Source organism: Orbicella franksi, chromosome 2, assembly GCF_964199315.1.
Source record: "Orbicella franksi chromosome 2, jaOrbFran1.1, whole genome shotgun sequence".
Lineage (NCBI taxonomy): Eukaryota > Metazoa > Cnidaria > Anthozoa > Scleractinia > Merulinidae > Orbicella > Orbicella franksi.
This window is the reverse complement of record NC_138146.1, coordinates 25,119,599-25,144,829: the sequence shown is the minus strand read 5'-3', so window position 1 is coordinate 25,144,829 and position 25,231 is coordinate 25,119,599. Positions and strand designations below refer to the sequence as shown.

At 39.8% G+C, this 25,231-nt stretch overlaps 3 protein-coding genes across 3 annotated transcripts in view; 1 reads left to right on the top strand and 2 right to left on the bottom strand.

The window, feature by feature from the left end:
* The window catches only part of LOC145478891 (alpha-1B adrenergic receptor-like), a 71,182-nt gene extending 63,697 nt beyond the window's left edge, over positions 1-7,485 (bottom strand). The window contains exon 1 of the mRNA XM_081457082.1: positions 2,608-7,485. Within this exon, the coding sequence (XP_081313208.1) occupies positions 6,560-7,471 (912 nt within the window). The 5' untranslated portion in view covers positions 7,472-7,485 and the 3' untranslated portion in view covers positions 2,608-6,559. The remainder of the gene's footprint in view (positions 1-2,607) is intronic.
* Positions 7,486-9,284: 1,799 nt separating this feature from the next.
* Positions 9,285-20,741, bottom strand: LOC145478887 (uncharacterized). The gene is made up of 7 exons (XM_081457078.1): positions 18,546-20,741; positions 15,201-15,319; positions 14,083-14,152; positions 12,520-12,633; positions 11,308-11,496; positions 10,831-10,941; positions 9,285-10,322 (listed from the first exon to the last, which is right to left on the bottom strand). Exons 1-7 carry the CDS (start codon positions 18,720-18,722, stop codon positions 10,140-10,142), a joined length of 963 nt encoding a protein of 320 aa, XP_081313204.1. The 5' UTR covers positions 18,723-20,741; the 3' UTR covers positions 9,285-10,139.
* Positions 20,742-20,878: 137 nt separating this feature from the next.
* LOC145478895 (uncharacterized) lies at positions 20,879-23,970 on the top strand. Its single transcript, XM_081457087.1, has 4 exons — positions 20,879-21,389; positions 21,565-21,639; positions 22,231-22,416; positions 22,786-23,970. The coding sequence occupies exons 1-4, from the start codon at positions 21,331-21,333 to the stop codon at positions 22,958-22,960; spliced, it is 495 nt and encodes a 164-aa protein (XP_081313213.1). The 5' UTR covers positions 20,879-21,330; the 3' UTR covers positions 22,961-23,970.
* The last annotated feature ends 1,261 nt before the right edge of the window (positions 23,971-25,231 follow it).

The following is a 25,231-nucleotide window of genomic DNA, read 5'->3' as shown; positions in this document are numbered from 1 at the left end:
TTAAGCCTTAAACTTTTGCACGTAAAACATCATTTATTACCAACCTTAAATAAGCAACATTTTATAATCATTTATGTCAACGTAAAAAAAAGTTTTCGAGTGACTCCAGGGATAGTGGAGCGTATTTTGAATTGGGAGGGGGGGCGGGGACTTGTAGGGGTTGCGGAGATATTTGTAAAATTATTTGATGTATGTAAAGCCCCTCCCCCGCCCCCCTCCCAGCACCCCCAGCTCCGCCGTCCCTGGCCTCATTTTTGAAAGAAGTCTTCTATCAACAGGTGTTAAGCTCTTCTCTTTTTGTTTCATGAAAACTGTTCATATGAAAGTGAGTTTGATTTACATCTTCACAAACATGACACCGTAAAAATAGTCTACTAATTTCCGGGGCGGCCCAAAATTTTACGAAAGGTCTCTGCAAACCTTTCATTTCAACGTGAGTGTAATATTAGCACGAGATGGAATGATTATTCTCGTTTAATTTGGAATAAATAAGCATTCAGTTGTATATTCTTCAAACAACGCTCGTTTTGCAAGGCTTTGAAAAATTTACTCCATTTTCAATTTCAAATTGCACTCGAAAGCATGTGATTATCAATGCTTCAATAAGTTATTGACTTCAAGTTTATATTCTCGAGAAGGACTTCCCCTCACTCCTTGTTGAACATTGAAGGACACTCGCGTTCTTACGACACCAAACGACCGTCAGGTTTAAAAACTTCTGATCGGGTTCCTTTTTTCAGAGAAGACGAGAAGACAAGCTAAGGAGTTATTACATTTCTTGTACATCCGGCGTCGCTGTTGATCTACCAGGAAGCCTAACTAAAGTGTTTATTTTCTAATGGTCAAGATGATCGCAAGTTATATAACTATCGCGTGGCTTTTAACTACTACAGCAATCATTGGAAATGGGCTCGTCACTTACCTGATCGTCATTAAAAAACACCTTCAGACATCCACAAACTGGTTTGTTTTGTCACTCGCTGTAGCTGATTTCTCCTTTGCTCTTTGTTTCTTTCCCGTCGCATATTTCTGTGAGAAAGCTCTCTCGTGTGAGACCGACCTTCCAGGAATCGTGTCGTGGCAGTTTGCATTTATCTCCATCGCGAACCTTTGCATCATGGCAGCGGACCGATATAGCGCTATCGTAATTCCGTTTAAGTACGTTAGGTTCACGAACACAAGACGGGTTTTCTTGCTAATTCAGCAGCTAACCCTTTTCCGTATGCCTTTGTTAAGAGAGATATCAACAAAGAATTTAAGATGTTTAAATTTCATATAGCCGGGTCATAAAACGAGCTGTCTCAATGTATCCGTCTCCTTTTTTACACGCGAACGAACAAAACTACCTTACATGTATGAGGAAGGGAAGTAGGGAACCTCAAAAATATAATTTACTATGAAAAATATATACTGACGGCCAAAAGGGCGAAGCCAAATCAAAATGGAACATGGAAGTTTGGAATTGAAGGATCATTTAAGAGGAAAAAATACCAAAAAAAACCAAGAATCTGATGTAGGTAGAGTTTCAAACCGGCGTTCACATGATTCATTTCAAAATCACTCTTTTTCCGAGTTGTTAGCGAAGTTTACTCAATACAAGCTGTATATATGTTTTATTTAAACAACGAAGCTTTGAAAAACCCGCCAATTGTTTTTCAAACGAGGCAAAACGCACTTGATGTGAAATTAAGTAGTCCAATATGCTAATTGTTCTACTTGCAAGGTGTGTGAGATAGTTAAGGAACATTTCACAACATTGAGTACATTGTTTCTAACAGCAGATTGTATAGCTTAGTTGGCAAATATATTTATATATCAGACAAAAAGAAAAGATGCGAAAGGTGTCCCTTAAGTAAACAGTCTCGTTTAATTTTCCACTGTGAGCTGGACCAGAAGCATATCACCTATCTAGGTGATATGCTTCTGGCTGGACTGATTAAACTTTTCTTCATTTGATTTCAAGTGACTGATAACTATTGAATCACTCATGCTCACGGCTTTGTTCGGAAGTTGGAGCGCGCAATTTCTTTATCATTTTAGAAAAGGAAATTACAAACTTTTGAATTACACAAGCACTTCATGCGGATTTTTAAAACACTCGAGAACTGTGCCAGGAACACTCGTTCAGCCTTGTGCATCTCTATGCACTTATGTCATGTTCTTGATCATTCTTGGGTGTCTAACCCGACAGCAGACTCGTACCCTGTCGCTATTAACTGACGGGTTCGAGAACGATTTCTATCCACGTGGAACGGCTTCAAAGGTCTTCAAATGACAAACGCGCGTCGTCGAAAGCTAAACGAGTCAATTTTGAAACGTTAGCACGTTCTTTAAATACACAATTTAAAGTACACGAAAGTTTTAAGAACACTTGGCGATAAATCACGAAACATCTTGACAAAGACAGATTAAATTTTCGCGGGCCGTACACTAGAATACGGCCCTCTAAATTGACCAATCACAGCGCGCGTAGTAATTATTGGATGAGGTTTTTGTGATATCCAGAGTAATCAAGGTCGAGGTATAATCAAGGTCTCTTACCGAGACCTTGATTATTCTGGATATCACAAAACCCGAATCAAGTAATTGTTTTAATATACATTGAACGACAAAAACTGGGAGTCATGTTTTTGTTTCTTCACTGACGGCAAGCAACACAAAGCGCGCGAACTTGACATGATTACCCTTAGAAATCATGCACCGCAGTCATACATGACGTGATTACCCATGACCTTGAGTGTCCTTGACATGATTATTGTATAATCTGCAGCTATATGACGTCACAGGCGCTGATTTCGAAAATTCACTGTACGCTTTCGGCCAATCAGAAAAGAGATAATGAGTTCAATGTATAATGATATTCAGTACCCAACCCGCAAAGGCGCTTCGAAATTCCTTCAATTTGCCGGCAAATGCAACATGAACAACTATTTCCACATCTAAAATCTTTTTGCCCCTTCCCCCATTATTTCATCACCCCCACCCCCAGACCATAAATAATGAACACTCTCTAAAATAGGAACGTTTCAGTTCCCGGTTTCTCTTCCGCGTCACTATACCAAGGAGTTCCGAAGTGTCTTACAACATAGAGGCTGGAGAAATTATTTGCCAAAAGAGGTTGTTTGTGGACTGAGAGAAGCACAAACAAACAAACAAACCATTTCCGTCGAACCGTTAAGGGGAGAGTTTCACGATTCGGCCCATGGCCAAGTGAGAAAATAAACTGGAACTTTTCGATTTCCCTCTCAGTGAATGAAGTGAAGTGAAAGACTTTATTTAATGAGGGTGACCCGTGACAGTAACTTAAGTTACTGATAAACTTGGGGCCCTCAGCTTAAAATAATTAGAATGCTAAAAATATATTATTTACAATAAAATGCTAAAATACGATATTATTTACAATAAAATACTTAATTAAGTTACTATTAAAAATGGTTACAAATAATAAACTGGACTTACAAATCTAATAGTTCAGCAATCACAGACTAAAATTCATTTGGTTAAGGGAAACGGCTGAGACCTAAATTTTGCTGAAGATATCGACGGATTTACATAGAAGCTCGTAGAAAGTGCCAAATTTAGTATTGAATATCGTATTTGTTATTCGGGCCAAAGGATTTACACTGGACACACGTACGAGTTGGCTGCTCGCATCCCATTGGTTCATAAGCAATGGAATTGAATGGTGCTTGGGAGTCGGTACATACAAAAGGAATTCTAAGAATTGATTGCAGCATTTTCACGACTGAACCGCGAGACTTTGAAAGAAAAATGTACCACAAAAACCATCAGCTTGCTTTTGATTGTTTCATGAACTCATTGGATGGAATCGAATGGGTCAGTCACAACTCACACATGGGCCAAGCCGTTAAACCAGAACATTGTATTGGAAGCGCTAAAAATACATTCAAAAAAACAAAAAACATGAGTCGCCGAACGTACCTGGGTATTTAACGTTCATGGACCGAGACAATAACAAACAAGTGACATAAATAAACAAACTATTTAGTTATTTCAGCGCACTAGTAAGTGCTCAAAATACAAACTAAAAACAGAAGTTTAAGAGTACCATGCGACAAAGTTCACGTTATCAAACGTTCATGTTATTTCGAAGGGAAGCCTCACTAAGCTGCAGACGCTAAATATATACCATTCATGGCCAGCCGTCTACGCTCTCCATAGTTACAGCAATGTTACTTCTTATCGGCAAGGAAGCCTGAATATTCCATCCTTATTATGGTTTCTCTTTAAGCTTCGTCGCCACTGCCTACTATGCGCGCATTTCCTTCTAACGACGGGGACTTCTGTAATATTATTTCGTGCAGTAAAAATGGAAATGATTAGATCGAACATTTGATTGAGCGAACTATACACACATTAAGTCAAGCAATTTCCTATACACGGCAAAATACACCTGCACGATCCAGTAATTGCCATGACATTTAAATATTCGCCATTGCCCCTAAGAATAACATTGCGGTTACTCGGAGGCCAGAAAAAAAAACCAGCACGCCAAACAAAGTCGTTACGGAAAAAAGAAAGAGAAAAAGGCGTGACAGTGCAGGCCCAAATTCCAAGCACAGTTCTGCCAAGAGATGTGACTAACGCCTTATTTGTTTGGTTTTGTTTTGGATTTTTCTTTTTCTTAAGGAGTGAAGGGGCCTGAAGCAAGTCAAAAACTCGCACCTGCACGGCTCGCCTGCCGGAAGAGCACCCCTGAAACAAATGCATCCTTACAGCTTTCCCCTAGAACTGTACATTGCCTTTTTCGGTTGTTCTGCTTAATATCTGTTATCGCAGTTGAATCTGCAGTGTAATATTCTTTTGTCGAAAAAGGCATACAAATGAAGCGGAAAGGTCAATATACAATGCAGAACAAGCGACCCTTTCGCCTCGTTTGTATGTCAAGCCGCAGAAAACAGCTGTTAGCATGAGAAAGCGGTATTTTCTTTGCTATCTCCCACGTGTTTAGAAACAATCAAATCTTCATGTGCTAATTCTTTCTGGCGATGAAAAATTCAACTAATTTTTTAAATGCAGGAAAATATCAAAAGACAACGTAAATCGACACCTCCGCCATCAAACATATGACTTTAAAAAGGTCGAAAGTGAACTGTTTAGAAGCCCTCCAAAAAGCGATTCTCTGCCGGCCGGCCTTTTTTGTGGTTACATCTTTTTGTTCAAAGCAGTTGATGCGTCATAAATTCACATAGCAACCACGAAGCCTTACCAAAGAACATTTGTTAAACGTTTTGCTTCTATTTCATAGAGTAATCAACGTTTACCACAGTAAGCGGTATTAGACGCCCTCTAGTCCGACCATATGTCTCTCACAGCTTTCAAATCATCCGGTTTTTATTGTTTCACGCCGCTTGGTCTTTGCCACAGTTCGTCAAATGCTCTTCACTGCTGAATCGTTTTAAACGATGATCAGCTCATAAAAGGGTTAAAAATATGTTTGAATCAAACACGTAAATTAAAATAGCCGGCTACAGGTTGTGTCTTCAAAACCACCGCAATTATCTCCGGTAACTACATGCGTGAAAACACATGGTTAAATACAATCAGTATTGTAAATCCGTACAGGTAATGTAGTTGGCGAAACACGTTATTTTAGCATAATTGTTTTGCAAGTTGATCAGTAAGGATGCATCTTCGCCATTGATACGGTTTTGCTCACAGCGTTGCAATTAAGGAAAAGTACATCGACGCAGTCCAATATAACTTCGAAACACGTGGCTAAATACAATCAGTATTGTGAATTCGTAAGGTAATGTAGCTGGCTATGAAAACATTATTTAGCACGTTTGCTTTACAATTGACTTGAAGCATGCATCGCCGGTATTGACACGTTTTTATTCACAGTGTTGCAAGGAAAAGTACATCGACGCTGTCCAAGTTTTCTAACTCACTGATTTCACCTTAATCTCATTCTTTCCCCTTCTCCCCTTCCATTTCTCCAGTCTTTGGTGTTTTTCTATGTAAGTAAAACTTTGTTTCTGATGCTTCAGTCGATTTTTCTTCTCTTTTTAATACCAGTATGTTATGACACATCGACACAAAGTCCTTTAAAGTTCATTAAACGGCCATGTTTATTTGTTTTAAATGATAACAACTATAAACTAAAAACTTAATGCTTTTCAAAATAATCACAGCATGACACATATCTCTTGTCACAGTTTGGGTCCAGAATATATATATATTTTTTTTTCCCTCAATTTTACCTCGATTCATTTTCGCTATTTAATACCTCCTTTTCAGGCCAATAAAACTGCAATCCGAGCACGTCGCGAAAAAGAAAAAATATACAATTGCCTCCCGTATAAATATACCGGTCTACCTCAACTTCCGGAACGTTTGATTGGATTAAAAAAATGTTAGGCCTACTTGTGTTCCTAAAACATCGTCGAGGGTTGTGGCCTGTCAGTTGACACTATTTTCGGCTATTTAACGGGATTAAATCGAAGTCATTAGGGAACTGTAAGATTGACGGCCATTTAAGGCGAGTAAAGACTGTTTAGTTGGACGGGACATGTTTGCAACGTTTATCCAAAAATGTTTACAAAACTTCTTCAAAAGCAAGATCACTCGATGAATTATTTATTTTTAAGGTTTTCAGCAGCTCTCTTTTAAAATCTCTTTTCATCAGTCCGTAAGCTACCGGATTTGCTGCAGAGTTTGTCAAAATAAGAATAGAAGATGTCACCAACACAGATTCAGGTGGCTGCTGATGGCCAAACACAGACGCGATCCTGACACTTACACCGAACACGTAACAGACCAAGAACATAACTACCACAGAAACGATAAGTCTGGTGGACGAAATCTCTTTCTCCGGGTCCAACTGCCTGTTTCTTCTCAAACCCGAATAATTGAAATCTAGCTGGGCCATGACAGCGGACCGTTCAAGACGACATCTTCGAACTATCAGCAAAATTCGAACAATGGCTAAAGGCAGGAAGACGAATGGCGTAATTCCGTACACAAACAATGTGGCAAAGGTGAACACTTTCCAAGAAATGGCTTTGTTTGCCGGCGACGTAGCGGAGTAGGTCCACGATAATGGCAAAAGTGCCGTGACTATTGGAATACACCAGGTTGCAGATATCGCTAACAAAGTTCTTCTTCTGGTCATAACAGTCAGATACTTCAACGGCTTCACGATCGCGATGTAACGATCTACTGTCATGAGGCAAAGGTTCGTGACAGAGGCGCAGAGGAACACGTCAACACATAGCCACTGGATATGCCTCTTGTAGCACGGTTCGCTTTTACAGGCCCTTTGGTACGGGAAAAATGTTGCTCCTACAAAAAAATCCGCCACGGCCAGAGATAAGACGAACCAATTTGCTGTGGAGTTGAGACGCCGCCTGAAGATGACTAAATATATGACGAGACCGTTTCCAACGATCGCAGATGCCGTCAAGACCCAATGAAGCACAACGTTAAAGGTCTCTTCCCACTGCTCCATATTTGCCAAGGCTTCGTTGCACCGCTGCTTTTGTGTCGATCTTGGTTGATGATAATTCTGAAGGGTCACGTCTTATTAAAAAAACATTAAATAAAACTGGCTTTCGAATTTACTGGGATGTTCTAGCAACTAATGGGGTGAATAAAATTAAATTGAAATCGTAATCAAAAAATAAAAGGGGGCCGCTCTTCTGCCATTCAGTACCAGGTGAAACTCTGCTAGCGTCCGTCTTCTTTTCAGAACAACTGCAATTATTTGCTGCCTTTGAGAAAAGCGACTTAGCATTCGAATAGTTCATGTTTGTGATGCACGCCCCCTTTATAGCTGATATCCTGAATTATTATTTCAAGTCCGCGCTAATTTTAGACAGCCAATAAAATCCCTCGCTCAACCCCTTGCTGAGTTAGTCATGCCTGCGGTAATTTACTTCATTTTTTCTTAAACTAATCAGTTGCTAGGGTCATGTGTGGCTAATGCGTTCATCTATGCCTTAGCAAACTACCTATTTTAAAAGCTAGACCACAACAACAATCACAGCCAAACATCAGGTTAAAAATGAACGAGAACTACAGAAAGATGTTGTCTTCAACACAGAAAGTAGGATGTTTTTCTTTCTTTAAGTAATCAACGCTTGCGGTAATCGAATACATGTTTGGCTATAGTTCGACGGCGAGCCAAACTTTTGGCACAATTTAAAGCTTGAATAGTGACGTGGGTATGAAACACAATATTGTTATACATATATACAATTTGTATAAAAGGTCTTCTTTCTTTGCTTATTTCATAAGTTTTGTCTTTGCTTAAGTATTTTAATGATCACACGAGACACCTCGTCTTCGTCTTGGCATTGATGACTTCGGATTAACGTTATAAAGTTCCTTCCAGTCGAAAACATCTCTTAAGCGCAGGAAACCAAACTGAGCTTTATTTTATGATCTCAGATAAAACCCTTTTGACAAGTTGGGTATCACAAGGGCGCTGCACGAGAACTTTTCTTTGAACTACCTACAAAAATTAGTATATACCACTCAGGTGAATAGTGCTTTTAACACGTTCTGATTGGTTAACTTGGAACAGAAGGTGATTAGCGAAGTACTATTCCGGTCTATTCCCTTCAGAGCAGCCGAAAAAAACCAAAATGGCTTATTGTCAGGTTATTTGGTCCGTTACTTACCCTACTTTTGTGGTATACACTGATGCAACAATTATTCACCTCAGTGTCGGTGAAAGTGGTGGATATTTACCTCCATTTCGGTGAACAATTGTCAACTAATACTTTCATTCGCACCGGGCATGCGCACAAGAATACAAAATAATCGACAAACAAGAGACAAGCCAATCTAAAATGAACACTTTTAAAATTATTAAATGGAATTAAAAAGTTAGTTAGCTGTCACTACCTTACCCTTTTGAAGAAAAACAGTCATTTGCGGGCGATGAACAAATGATACAAGGCACACAACGAGAAACGCGAAAGGGAAAACGAAAACAAGGACTTTAAAGAAAGGAAAGAAAAGGCATCTTCACGATCTAAAGATGAACTGTTTTTTATCATCGTAAGAAGTAGCTCTATACCCACAAGTATACGTTTACGTCTATAAATGCATTCTATCTCATTCCCACGCAGACGTGCAGAGATCGTTTGGCAGATCTTTTATGCTTGTAAAAAAGGCGACGATAAATGGTATCGTCAACACCCAAAGATCAAGCACACTAGGGTGCTTGGAAACCAGACTGACAGACGCTGGGCAGGCGTTAATTTTACTGAAGCGAACTCAGCATTTACTGTCCTTTCTTTCATACTGTCGTCACGTTTACATATATACAACCTTTATTTATACACGATAAAAGACGTCAAAGCTAACAAGCTTGTGGGGTCGTGTACTAATAAGATACATAAAATGTATTCCAAGATACATAAAATGTATTACAAATGTATTCCACTCTAGAAAGCGAAATTTTGATGTCGTTTGAGTGTGGCCGAAAACCCTAAAAGCATAAAACCTGAGTTGGCAGACGTTAACGTGCACGTGCACGTTCAGTATGGACGTAGCGAAGATCATGACAGTTCCACCATCCTCGAAAACTCAGGAGCAGATAACAGAGACGACTCAAAGGCGAAGCTCACGATAACAATCGAATAAGCAGCACGAAAGACGAGTGCTAGCTTTCCTGTAGCAGGAAATTCCCCTATCAGAGGTTGTAGTCCTTCATAAAAAAAACTCAGGCCTTTGGCTAATACCTAGCGGGTTACTACTGTGGCTAACCTAAAGGCCCGGCCGAAGGCACGCAACCTTTCAACACAGCATATTACAACATTGTAATTAAAGGTTTGGTCACTCTGCAACAACGTGTTGATGATGTTGGATTAAGTTCGAAAAAAAAAATTGATCGACTTTTTTCGTGCGAGTTTTGGATGTTGAACGTTGCACTCGCTCGGATACTTTCGTGCAACACTGCTGCACTGTACAGTACATACCACTACTCAAAATCTTGCAATAGGATTCAACAATGTCGCAATTTTGTAGAAAACAAGTTTCCAGCGTTAGTTCTTCAAAAGGCAACATAGCTCACGCTAGAAACTGCATAATGCTAAGAAAAATCTATAGCGTAGCTATTAACTGTATTCTAACTGTCTTGCATCCTGAAATCTGCTTCTTGCACGATTTTAAAAGTTGTACGTAGAATGCAATTTCATCCACACGTGCTGTCCGCCTGTAATAGGAGGGTATTTGGCTGACCGGTCCAAGCACTCAATCAAGGCATCTTGGTCTGCCCGAAGGAAGTAAGCAATTGAACGGCGAGGCTTCAGGTAAGTGATCTCTTTCTCGGATACCACAACTCGATGGCGCTAAAATATAACCAATAATTTTGTATTTATTACTTAGGGCGAAGAAGTAGGCAAGTAATAATTCACCTCAAATTTGCACAACTTTGGTTCCTATTCTGTTCATCACTCGTTTTCAACTTTCTCTTAATTCCAAAACAAAGACAAGGTATTTTGGTGTGCTGATTACATGTAACAAAAGGAGTCCTCTTGTGAGAAAAAAAAGAAAAGGCAGCCGCTGATACATGTTCTATTTTTACGTAAAATTTCACCACCTAGCTGGGGTAGCCAGACAAAATATAATCCAAGCGTAATTCGAAGACGTTGATCCAATTTCTACTCTTATGTACAATGCCCACCACCTGGCTAGTGAAGCCAGACAGTATAATTTCATCCCAACAAATTGCGGTTCCACCGATGTACTTCTCGTTTCAATAATGGAAATTAGAGACCTTGAACGAAATAAAACTTGCACAAATTAATTCTGATACACCTTGATCATAACCAGGTGCAATAATAACTGTCATCTTACCGCAGAAATCAGCTTGTCTGAGGTCCACCTCTGCATTATGTCAGCGATATTCACGATAATGGAACCTTCTATGGGTGTTGCTGGCATGTACTCTCCCTCTGGTGACAAAACCTACAGCAAGTCGTATCAATTGCAGAAGAATTTTTGAGTCAAATATTAGAACACAAAAAAGATAACAGGCTGGGTCTTCATCCCTTGCCAACTGTCTGTGAATAAAACCCCTTGAATTGTTGATTTGTAGCTCTAAAACTTGTGGGCATGCCACGCAGGCTCATTTGATTTTCTTTGAGAAGAAGAGAGTTAGGTCGTACATTTTCTCTAGTATTTTGACTCGAAGTATTTTCCTCGTCTAAGGGTACCTGTAAGATAGACATTTACTACCACGTATTTTGCAGGTTTGCCAGAGTTTGTTCATATTACTAGAGAGGTTTGAGTTTTTTCAGCGTGCTAAATCACAGCAACATTTGTTTGGCTCACCTCTAAGCCACCACATTGATCCTGAAACAGCAGTGTTAAAGCACCGTAGTCAGTGTGTTCTCCGCACCGTAGCTGGCCTGGTTTTACTTGTTTAGTGTCTTCTAGTTGAGGATAGTAATTGAATCGCATTTGAGTTCCACCTTTGCGAGTGCCAGTGTTTTGAAAAGCGTAATCAAAGGTGTGGGGATCCTAAAAAGAAACGACAAAGATCCACTGACAAGAGCAAGGTCGAAGACTGCTCTTAACGGCTATGCTTATGACACGGTTCATTGAAGAGGGACAATTGAAAGATGCAAAGAAATACTGTTTAGGCACGGAATCATTATTAATGATGAGATAATTTCCATCAAGATGATAGTCACACGACATAAACACAAACTTCCACTGATTTTCGATTTGAAAGTTTTGTTGAAAATGTTTATGTACTGCACCTTTCAATAACATGCGGACTCAAATTCAAAGCTCAACCGACAAATGCGTTTTTCGCTACCGTCAATCAAATGTTTGGCGGCTCCCCTCAGCTTCCGACTACCGCCGAGCGCGCGGTAATCAAATCGTTGAGCACAGTTCAGACAACGAAACAGTGTTCGGCAGTGGTCGGAAGCTGGGAGGAGCCGCCGAACATGTGATTGACGGTAGCGAAAAACGCATTTGTCGGTTGAGCTTTGATTTTTAGAGTCCGCATGTTATTGAAAGACGCAATAAGGAGGCGATTATCATTACGCCATTGAAGAAACACGGGATTACGATATTACAGATTAGAAGAGGAGTGGGGAGGACAACAAAGTCTCCACTGACGAATCGGTGACCCTGAGTTCTAGGTGATTACAAGTTTACCAAAATATACCTTAAAATGTTTCACATTTTTTGTTCTTTGGGGAAAAGAGACAAAATGAACTAAGCATATATAACATTTTTGAATAAAACACAACTCTCTACATCTCAGAAGGATATAGCAGCAACAACGGCCACTCTAGTGTAAAGTTAACGTCCTGCTATACGTGCATGTGTGAACAAGAGCCTTACATGTAGCTGCTATGGACGGGTCATTATCATCGGGTGTACCTCATATTATGGTACAGTATTATGTTAGGAGAGAAGACAGCGGCATATCAATAGTCATTCCCCCAGAAAAAAAAAGACGAATTACTACTGTGTGTTAGCTAAAATAACTTACGTCTAACTGTTTAATGTGTCATAGTTTTCGCTCACCAGATTCAGTCCTATCGCGATAGCATAGAGCACCCTTAAACTCAGTCGATGCGCTTCTCTCTGAAAATTCATCAACAAATCCTTGAACTGTGGAACTTCTGCTGTTGGCCACAACTGAAAAACATAGAACAGGGAACATAAATGAGGTCCAAGTGTCTTTCAAGCGTTTTTCAAATGCTGAACGCTTAGCACGACACAACAGCTGATGGAGAACACATTCTCACACAGACGATGTATTCAGTGAAGGGCCGTTTTCGTCAATCATTTCGAAAAGGGTGTAAGGGATGGAGTTATGTTCCTGGAGGATGCCAATTGATTGTCATGTTTGCGGTACTTTCCGCTAGTTATACAAACTTTGACTGATCAGGTGCTACCTCTCGTTATCAAGCGATGTTACAATAGATGTTACAATACATCGACACTTAAATAAAGTGATTATTATTATTAATAGCAACAATACAAACTGTTATAAAACCCTTAATGTTCACTCTAAATACCTTTAATTAAAAACAGCTCAGTGAGACTCCTCTTTATCGAAGTGCCAAGTTTTAATACATAATATATAGAGGGGGCTCAAACCATTTCAAACTTTTGAAAATTTAAGGTGGCTCCGAACCCCCTCGCCCATCCCCCTCCTTCAGAATCTTTTCAAACTTTGCGAAGCATTTTATCCCAACATGCTTACCACAATTTGTCAAAGCAGTTTTTGTGTCAATTGAAACAATCAGACTAGTCAATTTTGTTTTTTGGCTTTCTAGGTCACTATGTCTGTATGTTGACTACTCCCTACGTTGACTACTCGCTTGTATTCTAACTCTTAATTCCAATCATAAAGTCTCCCTTACATTATTACTGTCACAATATATTTTATTGCAATCCTCTCATGATCACAAGGTACTTCTTTTTTCGTCATGTGTTTGAATTTCTATAATTTGAAGACCAGTTATTACATGTTGTTTTAATTTCTTACATGCACTCTCCCCTGCAAAGTCCCTTTATCTGATATCTCAAGTTCCCCTCCTGAAAACATGATATTTAAAGCCTGCAGACTTACACTTTACGTCCACTTTACGTCTTTAACTGTAGGAAAACCCTACTGCATAATTAATTTGTTGGAACCCATTTGTTACACCTGGATCTGGTGAGAGGCACTTTCAAATTATGTCAAGCAGTACTTCTTGTCCAATAACACAACATTGGGCTCAACAAGCCTGTACTTTAAAAACTGAAAATTATCCTGGGCACCATTTGGCCACAGAACGTCCCACCTCCGACCTCCCACTGAAGCCCCAGTCATTAAGAACAGTTTCCAAGACAGTCCTTAACCAGATCTCCATTGTGCAGTTCCAGAAAAATATCCATTAATCCCCCCCAGAGGAGATTCGAATTTCCTGGGGGGCGGGGGGAGCATTCTATAAGACCAAAACATTTAGAGAAATGTATCAAGCTTAATTGGAATTTCAAGAGGGGTGGGGGATCTTGGAAAAAATCCCTTCCATGGGAGAGGTATGGATATTTTCTGGAACTACACCTCATGGCAAGTTTACAACATGCGCAACTTACATAGTCATCTTCAAAGAAGTCTCTTGAGTCATAACTTTCCTTCAGATCGCCTGGTCTCTCTGGATTTGGACTATGATCAGAAAACACATTTTGTGTACATATGTAATTGTCATAACCCATCACAGACTTTACCATGATGGCTTGATGCTCTCGACATGTTTCATTTCTTATGACATCAATACAGCAAGGCAAGAACCAACAACCAACTCAACCCACATATGGCAGCAGGTTGGAATTGAACCCAGGCCAAATTGGTGGAAGGCAGGTGCTCTCAGCACAGCTTCATACCTGCTCCCTGGCTAGTGCATCCAAGTATTTTGAGGAAATTCTTCGTCCCATAAGTACAATATAGGTGAAGGGGGACTGTATCATTTTCTATGAAAGGTATATGATATACTTGTACCCCTTCTATCCCAAATTGTACATAACAGGATGAGGGTTTGGATCAGGCTGGAGTACAGTGGAACCCTGTTGATCCAGTCATCAACAGGCCATAATAAATAAGAAAATGACTGAATAAGCTTTGCTTTGGCCAGAATAAAGTGGCTGTACATAATATTGAGGTGGCTGTATTAGCGTGGCCATAAGACAGGATTCCATTGTACTAATCTCCCAGTAACAAACTTTGCTTGGATCTCTTGCCCTAGCCCCTCCATGTTACTCATCATAATTTATTTTGGTTGTTTACCTCACCACTCACTAGTAGGTGTTAATTAATAAAAATACTTCAGTTATCACCAAAGCAAGAAAGGTAATAGCTACTCAGTCAGAATAGCTGATGGTCTGTTGAAGAGATTGCCACTTTAAAAGCAAATGTGATGATGTAACTTGTTTTTTTTCTCTCAAATAGAATGAGTGTTTTAATCAGTTTCTTCAGTATACATGTAGAACACTTCCTGAGCAATTGACTATGTACATTTTCACACAGAGCAAGACATAATTATTGTAAACTTCATATTAAACTTAGTTTTCTCAGTAGTCATTGCAAGATATTGATCCACTGAATCAACAGGATAAAATAAACACAGTCTGTATATTACAACACAGTCTGTATGTTACATGTACAGTACAGACTTCAAACTCATTTAGATGCAATTGTATATGCATATAGTATTCACCTTTCTCTTTCTATTGCATCCCATCCATTAGGATTTTCCCCTGCAGTCTTGGAATATTTATCTTTTACATCATAGCTCAACTGAAAGAATTGGTCTGCTGCATAGAATGCAGAATCAATCTGAAACATGCAATATGATAATAATTGTTGCATAGATCTGCTGTAAAATTATTTTGTCAATAAATTTGGAAGCCACTAGTCATAATATATACTATGATTATCAGTTGAGTAATGCACGTCGGAAGTTTAGTATCCAGGTTTTAACATTTAAATCATGTTGTTGTCAGGGGCAACTAGCTCCGTTTCTAGGAGCAACTTTTTGGTCTTTCACATCCTTAGCAGCAAAGCACGCGAAATTGTAGACAACAACATTGTTACCATAGGAAATGAAGAAAGTTCCCTGAGTCAACACCGTAATTTTAAGGCCAAGGCTTCCTCTGCAAAACTCAGTCACACCTTACTTTACTGATAATTGTAGTATCTCATTCGTGTGACTAGCAATTGCTGTATTCACACCCACAAAAGTGAAATAGCAATCATCTATCAAATCCCAGATTCTTGACTTAATTTACTCAATGGTTACGATTATTATTTTTGATGGCCTGACAGTATAGTGAAAACCACCAATTAATAGAAGCATAAGCTCAATTAACGTAAGAATGGAAGAAAACAATAAAATTAAAAGTCGTCAGTCTGCAAAGACTACAAATTTGAAATTTGCAAAGCAAAAACACTCACAGCTCTCCTGATCTGCTTTGTTTAGTCTTTTAGGTTTCGCCACTGTCATGAAACTTACGTGCATTTCATTTTCCAAAGCCGATTTCAGTGGTCTATGAACCTACGTCAGCTTTTGTTTTCATAACCTGATCGTATGACCAAGGGATGGAATCAGACAGAATCATGTTTGAATACACAATTCATCCCTCATGATTCAACTGACAAAAAGAGCATTTTTTTTTATAAAGGGGCAGATATTTATAACAATTGTATAAATCTAGTTCTGTTCTTTTTATCTCTCTTATATGTATAATAATATTTTTAGATTTTTATATAGCGTAAATCCTCGAATTAGCGCCCCCTCAAATAAGCACCCCCTTCAAATAAGTGCCCCTCCTATCAGTTAAAATTTAAAATAAGCGCCCTCCACAATTAAGCACCCCTCTTCTCCCCCTATTTTGTGGACGAGTAATTAGACAACAAAGGATGTATAGTTTTTGTTGTGTTTAATCACTCTCGTCCAGCCTTTTTTATATGGTCATTAGTAATTTACATCTTTACAATACAGGAAACATGTTTCTAACTTCTTCTAAGGTGTATCCTACGGTTTCTTGTTCCAGTTTGGGAACACATTAAGTTTATAAATATACATGTTACAAGTACTGTTACAGTGCCACGATTTAAACTTTAAGATCAGCTTTCTATGCCGATAAACAGCTTATATTGTTGTTTATGCGTAGATGATGTATTAAAAAAATGATCATGTCTGGCCACGATTTGGGAAAAATTAAATAAGCACCCCCCTCGAATAAGCACCCCTCCTAAATTTGAAATATGGGCCCCAGGCAATAATTCAAGGATTTACAGTAGCTTTTTAGGTTTTTCGCATATTTTGTATTTTAATTTTATTTATTTATTTTACGCAGGACCCATGTTGATAGCAGTTTTATAACTGAAATGGTCATAGTGCATAATATGATCATTTATTTATCTATTTATCTAGCTACCTACCTACCTACCTACCTACCTACCTACCTATCTATCTAATCTTATCTATCTAATCTAATCTAATCTATCTATCTATCTAATCTATTTATCTATCTATCTATACCAACTATCTATCTATCTATCTAATCTAATCTAATCTAATCTAATCTAATCTAATCTAATCTAATCTATCTATCTATCTATCTATCTATTTATTTAACTGCACAAGGAAAGATGTAGTTACACCATATAACAGTCAACCAGGCCAGTAAACTGTGAATATTGCTTTGTACTGACAGTAGAACCGGGGTCTACACAGTGCAGTGGAATTAATGCACTGATCAATACGAAGCTACAACATCCCTCCCCCCCCCCCCCCCCAACCCCCAGGCAACCCACAATTATTTGACTGTCGGTAGTGCCTGGGAAATTGGGAATTTGACACTAAAGGCCTTCCTGGGGGTGGGGAATTTGACTCTTCCCTGGGTGGGGTGGTGAATTGAACCAGAAGTGTCAAGTCTTTCCAGTGGAATACAAGAGGTTGTTACAGGTATGGCGAAGTTTAAAGGAAAAGAAGTCTCTTTCATTAGTGAATGGCTGACAAGATGAAAACTAGAGTGTACCGCAGTGAAACCTGTATTTAGCGGACACCCTTGGGACCCTCACCAGTGTCCGCTTAATACAGGGTGCTCATTCAAAACAGGTTCTAATATGTTGCACAATAATAGTTAATCATTAACTGTTTTGTAAGACATTGTAACACAGTCCAAGATCAATCACTGCCCATAGGAAATTGTCCAGTGAGTCAATGCATCAATCTGGAATAATCACTTAAAATGACATCGCTGAACAATGTTAAAGGAGTCTCAGCTAGAAGTAAAATACCCTTGAAGTGTCCGCTTATTGCAGGTTTGTGCACCAAAATATTAGTGTCCGTGTCTGCTTAACAGAGGTGTCCATGGAATGCAGGTTTATTTTACAGAAAATGTGGGAAGAAAATTTTCAGACTTCAGCTGGAGTCCACTTAGTAGACTGGGTGTCCGCCTAATATGGGGTCCCCTTAAATTATACAGGTTTCACTGTATTTGAGTTGTGTGATTTTTAGGTTATAAAGATTGAATAGTCAAATCAATTGCTGGTCACTGTGTAGAAAGTCAGTCGCTGATCTTGCTTTTTCATAAAATAGCTGCTGTCTGCAGAGCATGAACCGCACGAATGGCTGAGCATATTTTGAATTGGGAGGGGGGGGGGGGCTTACAAGCATGCGCCAGAGGCGCTAACTTGTATAGGGCCTGGAGATATTTGTAAAATTGTTATTTTATGTATTTTTGCTTGAAATTGGGGGGGCTAAAGCCAAAAGGCACTAATGATAGGGCATTTGAACGCAGTTTTGGCCCAGGAGGCGCAGGAATTTGAACGAGCCAATCTTCAAAAGTTCAAATGCCCGGGTGGTTGCCCGGGGGGGGGGGGGTGATGTTGAAGCTTCGAGGTTATTGATCGGCCAATAATCGACGGCACCTACTCGACACGTACATCGGACATTTTGAAAAGTCTTTCAACGTATTAAACAGACCTTTTCTCGAGTACATTCGTTTAGAACGTTCAAACAAATGTTGGACAACAGGAAAAAACAAAGCCTCACCGTTTTCACGTTCATTCCATGGTTGGTTATGTATACAAAACCAACAGTACTAAAAGCATCAAACATCTGCTTCGCAAGCTCTTTCACGTTTGGCTCATTTTCCCCTGGTGTTTGTTCGTGGTCGAGGTTTAACGCACCGAAATCCACGATCGGTATTCTGTTTAACGTGGAACTCATCTCGATGTAAGACTGAACATGAAAGCGAGAAGAACCTCGATAAACCTTCTGAGCCTTCGTTATGCACGGAAGCACGGAAGCGCTTCATTCTCTTTTCACTGTCAAATTTCTCGCACGCTCATTGGCTAATTCCTATCGTCGATGTGACGCCAGTACGCGCGGATCTCGTAAGCGTGACAGCTCGCATCTAAAAATTCCTTTGCAGAGAAAATCGCCTATGTTTTGGGATTTTTTTTTAGGATGACTTATTGATTCCCGAGCTTAACTCAGAAAGATTTCAGCTGGGGCAACCCTAACACGAAGAATCGAATCCGGAATACGAAATCCGAAGTCCGGATTATTGATATTAAAGGAGCTCAGTCACGGTATTTTGAGTTATTTTGGCAACATACAAAATTACCTTTAAATGGTAGGAAACCTGAAAATAACAGTTTAATAAGATAGAAAAACACCAAAGACATAATGATAAACCATAAAGGAACAAGGATGGCTAAGGATGGAGAAGATTCACACGAATTACAAATGACGAATTTGAAAAATTGAGACTAAACTTTTCAATATGGGCAAACCGTGACTGAGCTCCTTTAAGAATGACGACAGAAATAAGTCACTTCAGCAATGTTCAATAAATAATTGGGGGGAAAAATGATGGGTTTTTTGTTGTTGTTGTTGTTGTTTTTTGCTTTTTGCTTTCAGCTTCAACCACAAACTGTACGCGGTAATTGTGCAAAAGACACAAGGAGTTGGCCCAGTTGTGCAAGAGGTGGATCCGCTGTCATAGGGTAAATCACTATTCAATCAGGGTTAGTAATTTTTCGGGTGGATAGAGCTACCCATCCTTTGTTGAACCTGGCCTGGGAAGGAACACGGTTCTTGTCTAGATTGCACTGCTTTGAGAAGACTGGCGAGTAGCATTATAGCAAAAAGCCTATTCTCAAAGCATTGACATCAAAGCGATGTTTGCGTGCAATGAGTTCATGGCAATCTTTAAGCATCTTTAGCATCATGTGGTCCGATCTGTTCGTAAACGAGGAGAAGACGAATGTAACTGTTCAACCGTTTCGAGAAATTAGTTTAATATGATGGGGGATAAAACTATCGGGTGGTGATTTGCAACACTGATCAGTGTGAAAATAGTGTTGTTCTGGAATTAATCTTGAAGGTTGGAAAAAACCAACTTATTTAGACGAGCCAAGTTAACCTTTGCGGCATATAGAAAGTGAGAGGCGCGACCGTCGAGGTAAAGCTTGCTGCCCGCCACTCGCCGACGGAAACCCTACTCTCCATGACATTGCTTACTTGTACAGTGTCTACTAGCATACCCGCATGCTTACTGCCAGTCTGCTTAATATCAAATTATGACGCACATGTCGTTTAGATTCTCACTTAGAGGTGAAGTTTGAGGTCCTTTTTTCATTGGCCTTCCGGATTCCGGATTCAGGAAGTTCTTTTAGGGTTGCCCTTCAGCTGTAAGGAGAAAACAACCGTGCTCAGAACCCCGGGGGACTCTCATCTAAAACGGACGGCGGTGCTCGTCGGAAATTTTTAAAAGAACCCCTAAGATCCTGTTTTGTGGGCGTGACTTGGAATTTTTTTTCACCCCTAAGAGGCAACAATTCCAACACAACACATTCCCTACCATATTCTTTTTCCACTCAATACCCTAAAAGGTACCGCAAAGGCTCCTGCTGTGGACCTCTTGAGGCTGAACACCCTAAATGTTACTGAGACCGCGTCTTTAACCCCTAAAGATACGACCAACCGGATCCATCCTTTTTGTATGGAAGTCCCCCCGGGGGGGTTCAGAACAGGTTTAGTAATTAAGTTTGCTTATGGTTGAACTTCTGCCTTCAATGTCTGCTTCTGCTGTTCATGTTATCTATGCTCCGCAGTAAGGTGCTGTTAATTGAGTAGCACCTTTTGTTATTGTTATAAGAAAGAATGAAAGACTGAAAGAATTATCGAATTTAAACTATCGATGCACAGTTACTCTCCGGTTTTATTCAAACCCGGCTTGACGCTGCCTCAGAGAAAAATGAAGGGGCTACTTACAATATATTAGGATCATTTATTTAAATTTGCTACTGAGATAATGACACAATCACAATATAATAAGAGGAAAATAATAGAATTGAGAGGTAGAATCTAGAACCTTTTATGGTTATAAACATTAAGCAAAACGAAATTCAGGATGATAAGGGAAAGATCAAAGTGAAATACGAATGTAAAACGTGACAACTTCTTTGAAGATGCGCCATATCCGCGAAGAATCGTCAAGTATTGCGGGCGCTAAAACGATAACGACATCTTTAAAATCTTAGCAATCCAGCGATCTCTTATTTTTTTTTTTTTGGCGCATTTGTGTCAATTGCTGAGGAACCGTCTACCTTTCTTTTTCCATGTTATCCATTACTTACGTGTCGTTGCTCGCGCTTGAGTGACGGCTGTTGAAGCTAAATCTGATTGGCTTATTGCAGCGCGCGCATTTTCCTCTCTTTTGTTAAGTCACAATGTAAAACACTTCATTCGCAAACAGAGAAGCGTCTTGTTAGCCGTCTCTTTTAAAGCTCTGTAATTTTGTTTGAAAAGTTCAGCGTGAACAGTTAAAATGGGACTGGCTTGGAGTTCTTATAAGTCGAAGAGGAAAGAGAAAAAGGACCACAAAAGGTAGGTTAATTTTTATGCTGCCCAAACGAGTTTTCGCGATTTGAAAAAAAGGCCACAATTCAAAATGGTTCACTAGTATTCCCTGGCAGCGCATTTGACTTTTGTAAAAACAAAGTGCCTAGTCGACATGAAAATTATATTAAAAAGTCAATAATCAACTCTTTGTGTCAAACAGAAAGCTGAGAAAGGAGTTAAAAGAAGCAGAGGAGTGTATTGCTCGTCTCCAGGAACAACTGCAGCTTGAAAATGAGTAAGTTTGTTATTTTGTAGAGTGTTCGGCTTGAGGCCTACTGCGGCAATTTTAATTACACGAAGAGCATTTCTGTGTTTATCTTTTTCTTTCTCTTTTTGTTCCTCGTGAAAAAGTCATTCTAGACTGCAATCCCCAAAGACAAGAAGCGAGTTTAAGACGAGAAGGGACCGGGAAGAGAAAGGATGCGGCGCACACGAGAGGATAAACCATCGCTCCAATCCCCTCTAGCCGGCCCTTTCGAGTTTGTTAAACGTTCGCCGGAGCCTGATAAAAAAGATCAATTGCAGTTAGTCTGAAGTCACTATTGTTGGTAGAGCTGTTCGGTTTTTCTATTCCAGGGCCCCCGCGTCGGTTAAGGAAATCGTTGGACGCTGGGAACGATAATGATAAGAAGTGCGGGAACACGTCTGAACACCAGCTTATATATGGTTAAATTAGATAATAATCTCCTCGCTTCTGTCTTATCATTTGTAGGAAAGTGAGACACTCTTAAAACAAAAAAAGAGATTATTTGTCCTCTCTCATAAACTAAGGTGTAAATGCCCAGTGTAGTAAAAAGCGGTTCTTTTTCTTTTCATGTTTCTATAGGTTACTCGATCAATACCAAAGTTGCCTCCACACTGACTCAGTTCCTAACACTGAGAGTGCCAAAGCGGACTGCACGGTGGCTGAAATGGAGAAAGAGGTTCAAGCTTTAGAGCGAAAGCTTTTCCTAGAGGAAATTGCAGTTAATATTACAGACGAGCGATGTAATTTTCTAGACAGGAACTTCAGGTAAGTGTATGTTTCTACTAAATCATTTGAACTTTTATTTCAAACGACATACGTTGGCTTATGACAACCAACGGAGGAACAAAAAATGCGATAGGAAAATGGCGGGCACGCAAATTTGGGTGCAATGAATGCGCTTTCCAGTCTTATCCAAGCGCTATTAGGCTTGATGCTACTTTTTGTAATAAAAAGTATAAACACATCTAAAACCCACTTGAAATTAGCTACATTTAGCAGTCTCTCGTAAGATTCGTAACGCAATATTTCCAGTTGTCAGAGTTACACACCGACCACTTCCCGGCTTCAACTTCGCCGAGCTGTAAAGTTATCTAAGTTAAATTGCTTAACCGTTTTGTTTCTATTTCTATACAGACTTCTCCAGGACAATGAAATTAGCCTTCAAAGGCAGAGTTCAGTCTGTGAAACAGACCTGGCAGCGTTAAAACTAAAACAGGAAGCTTGTCAATTTGGTCATTTTCTACACGCAAATCCAGTGGAAGAATGGACTGTCTGCTCTCTTCCTAATCTTTACTTCAGAGACTTGTAAACAGAAGTCTTGTGAACTTGCTAGTAAAACCAAAAGAAGTGAATTGTCTGTACAGTTTAAGAAAGTTTTAGGGAGAAGATCAGTTTGTTTTATTTTTATGAAGACAAATTTGATGTAAATGCCTGTGTAAATAGTATGTTATTAAAATAATTAATATGTTCAATACGACGAATTATGAAAGTGCATGTTTCTTGTGTGTTACTAAGTACATGCAGTTAAACCTGTACAGATAAACCTTCTAATGAAGAGGCTTAATTACACTGAGAATATCGGAAAACAAGAGATGGACGAGACTTGCTCCAAGATGATCGTTTGCTCGAGTATTTCATGAAGACGGGACCTTTTCGACTTGCGCTCGGCACACACGAAGTGAAAAACTTTGCACTTTGTACACGCGTAACCTAGCGCTTGCTCAATGATGGATCAAGGCAATCTATTTCAAAAAGAAGCAAAAGAACTTTGTCATAAAAATCGTAACGATCAAATTGGCGCAAGTCTAGTGACGGAAATACTACATAACTCAAAGACTATATGTCAGTGAGGTCGTGAATTTGCAGCCAGATTAACCAAGAGTATTTCCTGGTGCCGTATTCTGACGCGATAAATCAAAAATATGTTTGGTCATTTGTGATAGCTTAAGGTCCCGTGCGCGCTAACAACTTTGTCAATTTTGAGACCTGCGATAACGTGTCGTTATTTGTTCGAAGTGACTCAAGGGCCCGGAGGGGGAACTCCTATATAAGAAAGACAGGGATGCTCTTCGCACCTTTAAGGGGTAAAAAAAGCGGTTTCGTACCAGTTAGGGTGTTCAGCCTTAAAAGGTCCACACCGGGAGCTTTTGCGTTACCTTTAGGGCATTGTCAGTGTCAGTTACTGCGCAGCTTTAGAATTAGTACCTTTTAATTTTTGGGATGAAAGAAATTTCAAGCCACGCCCACAAAACATTATTCCTAGGGGTTCTTTTCGACATTTCCGACGAGCGCCCCATCCTTTTTATAGGGAATTCCCCCCCCCCCCCACCCCCGGGCGCAAGAGTCCACTTGAGTGAAAAAAAAAAAACGCCTGATCGCAGGTCATTTATTTTGTTAATGTCAATGTAGGTCTTCAGCAGCAGGGGGCCGCCCATAAGTTATAAGCTCCTGTCCGACTTTTATCCGACAACATTCCCGTCCCTAGAACCCTAGTTTCTTCTTGCCGCACGTTGCAACTTAGAGAACAAGTCAGTTTTCATGTTTCCAGACCTTTTTCCAGTTCTCCTTTCTACGAAGGATATTTAACTATCTATTTTGCCGAGTTGTTTCATGGATAGAACCTAACAGAAATTAGGACAGAACATGCATGGGTGTCCCCTCCATTACTAGAAGGTTATTCACCTGCTAAGCCAAAAGCACCAATTGGCACCGCTGTCTGCCAAACGTCCATGCTTGAGCACGCTCTGTGCTTGGTCTTGTTTTTCTTTGCATCAAGTCTCTTTTCGGAATTACCAGACAAAGGAATATTAAAGAAATGTCCATATTTTGGACAGGAAGCTTCAGTGATAAATGATTATCAGTCACCGGTAATCCAACCGAATTCTAACCAATGCGCATCCAATATTAAATAACGAGCGTGACAGCCCTGGAGTGGACTGAGTAACAGCCGAGTAGCCTGCCTGAGTGAGTACCAGCCCAGTAGCCTGGAACTCACGGTAAAAGGACTAAACGAGAAGAATCTGCCCGAAAGCGGTTCTTTCTCAGGCTGGAGGTATATAAAAGAATAAGGTTTTCACGAGTTGATTATAGAAACGAGGTAAGAAAAACTTTCACTTTATATTAATGATTTGCGCGTTTTTATGACGTCTCGGGTTTCGCAACTTTTTGACCAAAAAAAATTCAGGTTTTCTCGCAGTTTACCTGTAGCTCTTTCGATTCTCCCGAGGGAGGACTACACTACAACTTTTTAGCTTTCTGCTATTATTAATAAAGTAAACTGGGACTATAAAATGAGTTTAACAATTTTCGATTTCTGATAACGCATTTTAAGCTTTCCGACTGCTTCAGCGAGTGTCGCGATCGGATTTTAACAGTCACTATAGCTTTTTTCAGAGCATTTCGGTCGTTCCGCCTGCGAGTATTGTTGCTATAGGGCAAGTTCTCTCTGTTTCGTAGGTGAGACGGAAAAGCAGTCACTCTTAATTCACGCCAAGAGAAGACCAAGGTGAGAGGGTTAATCCCAATATGGGCTTTATACCTAAGCCGGTACTTGCGCGGATGTTCCCCGCGCGATGCGTGG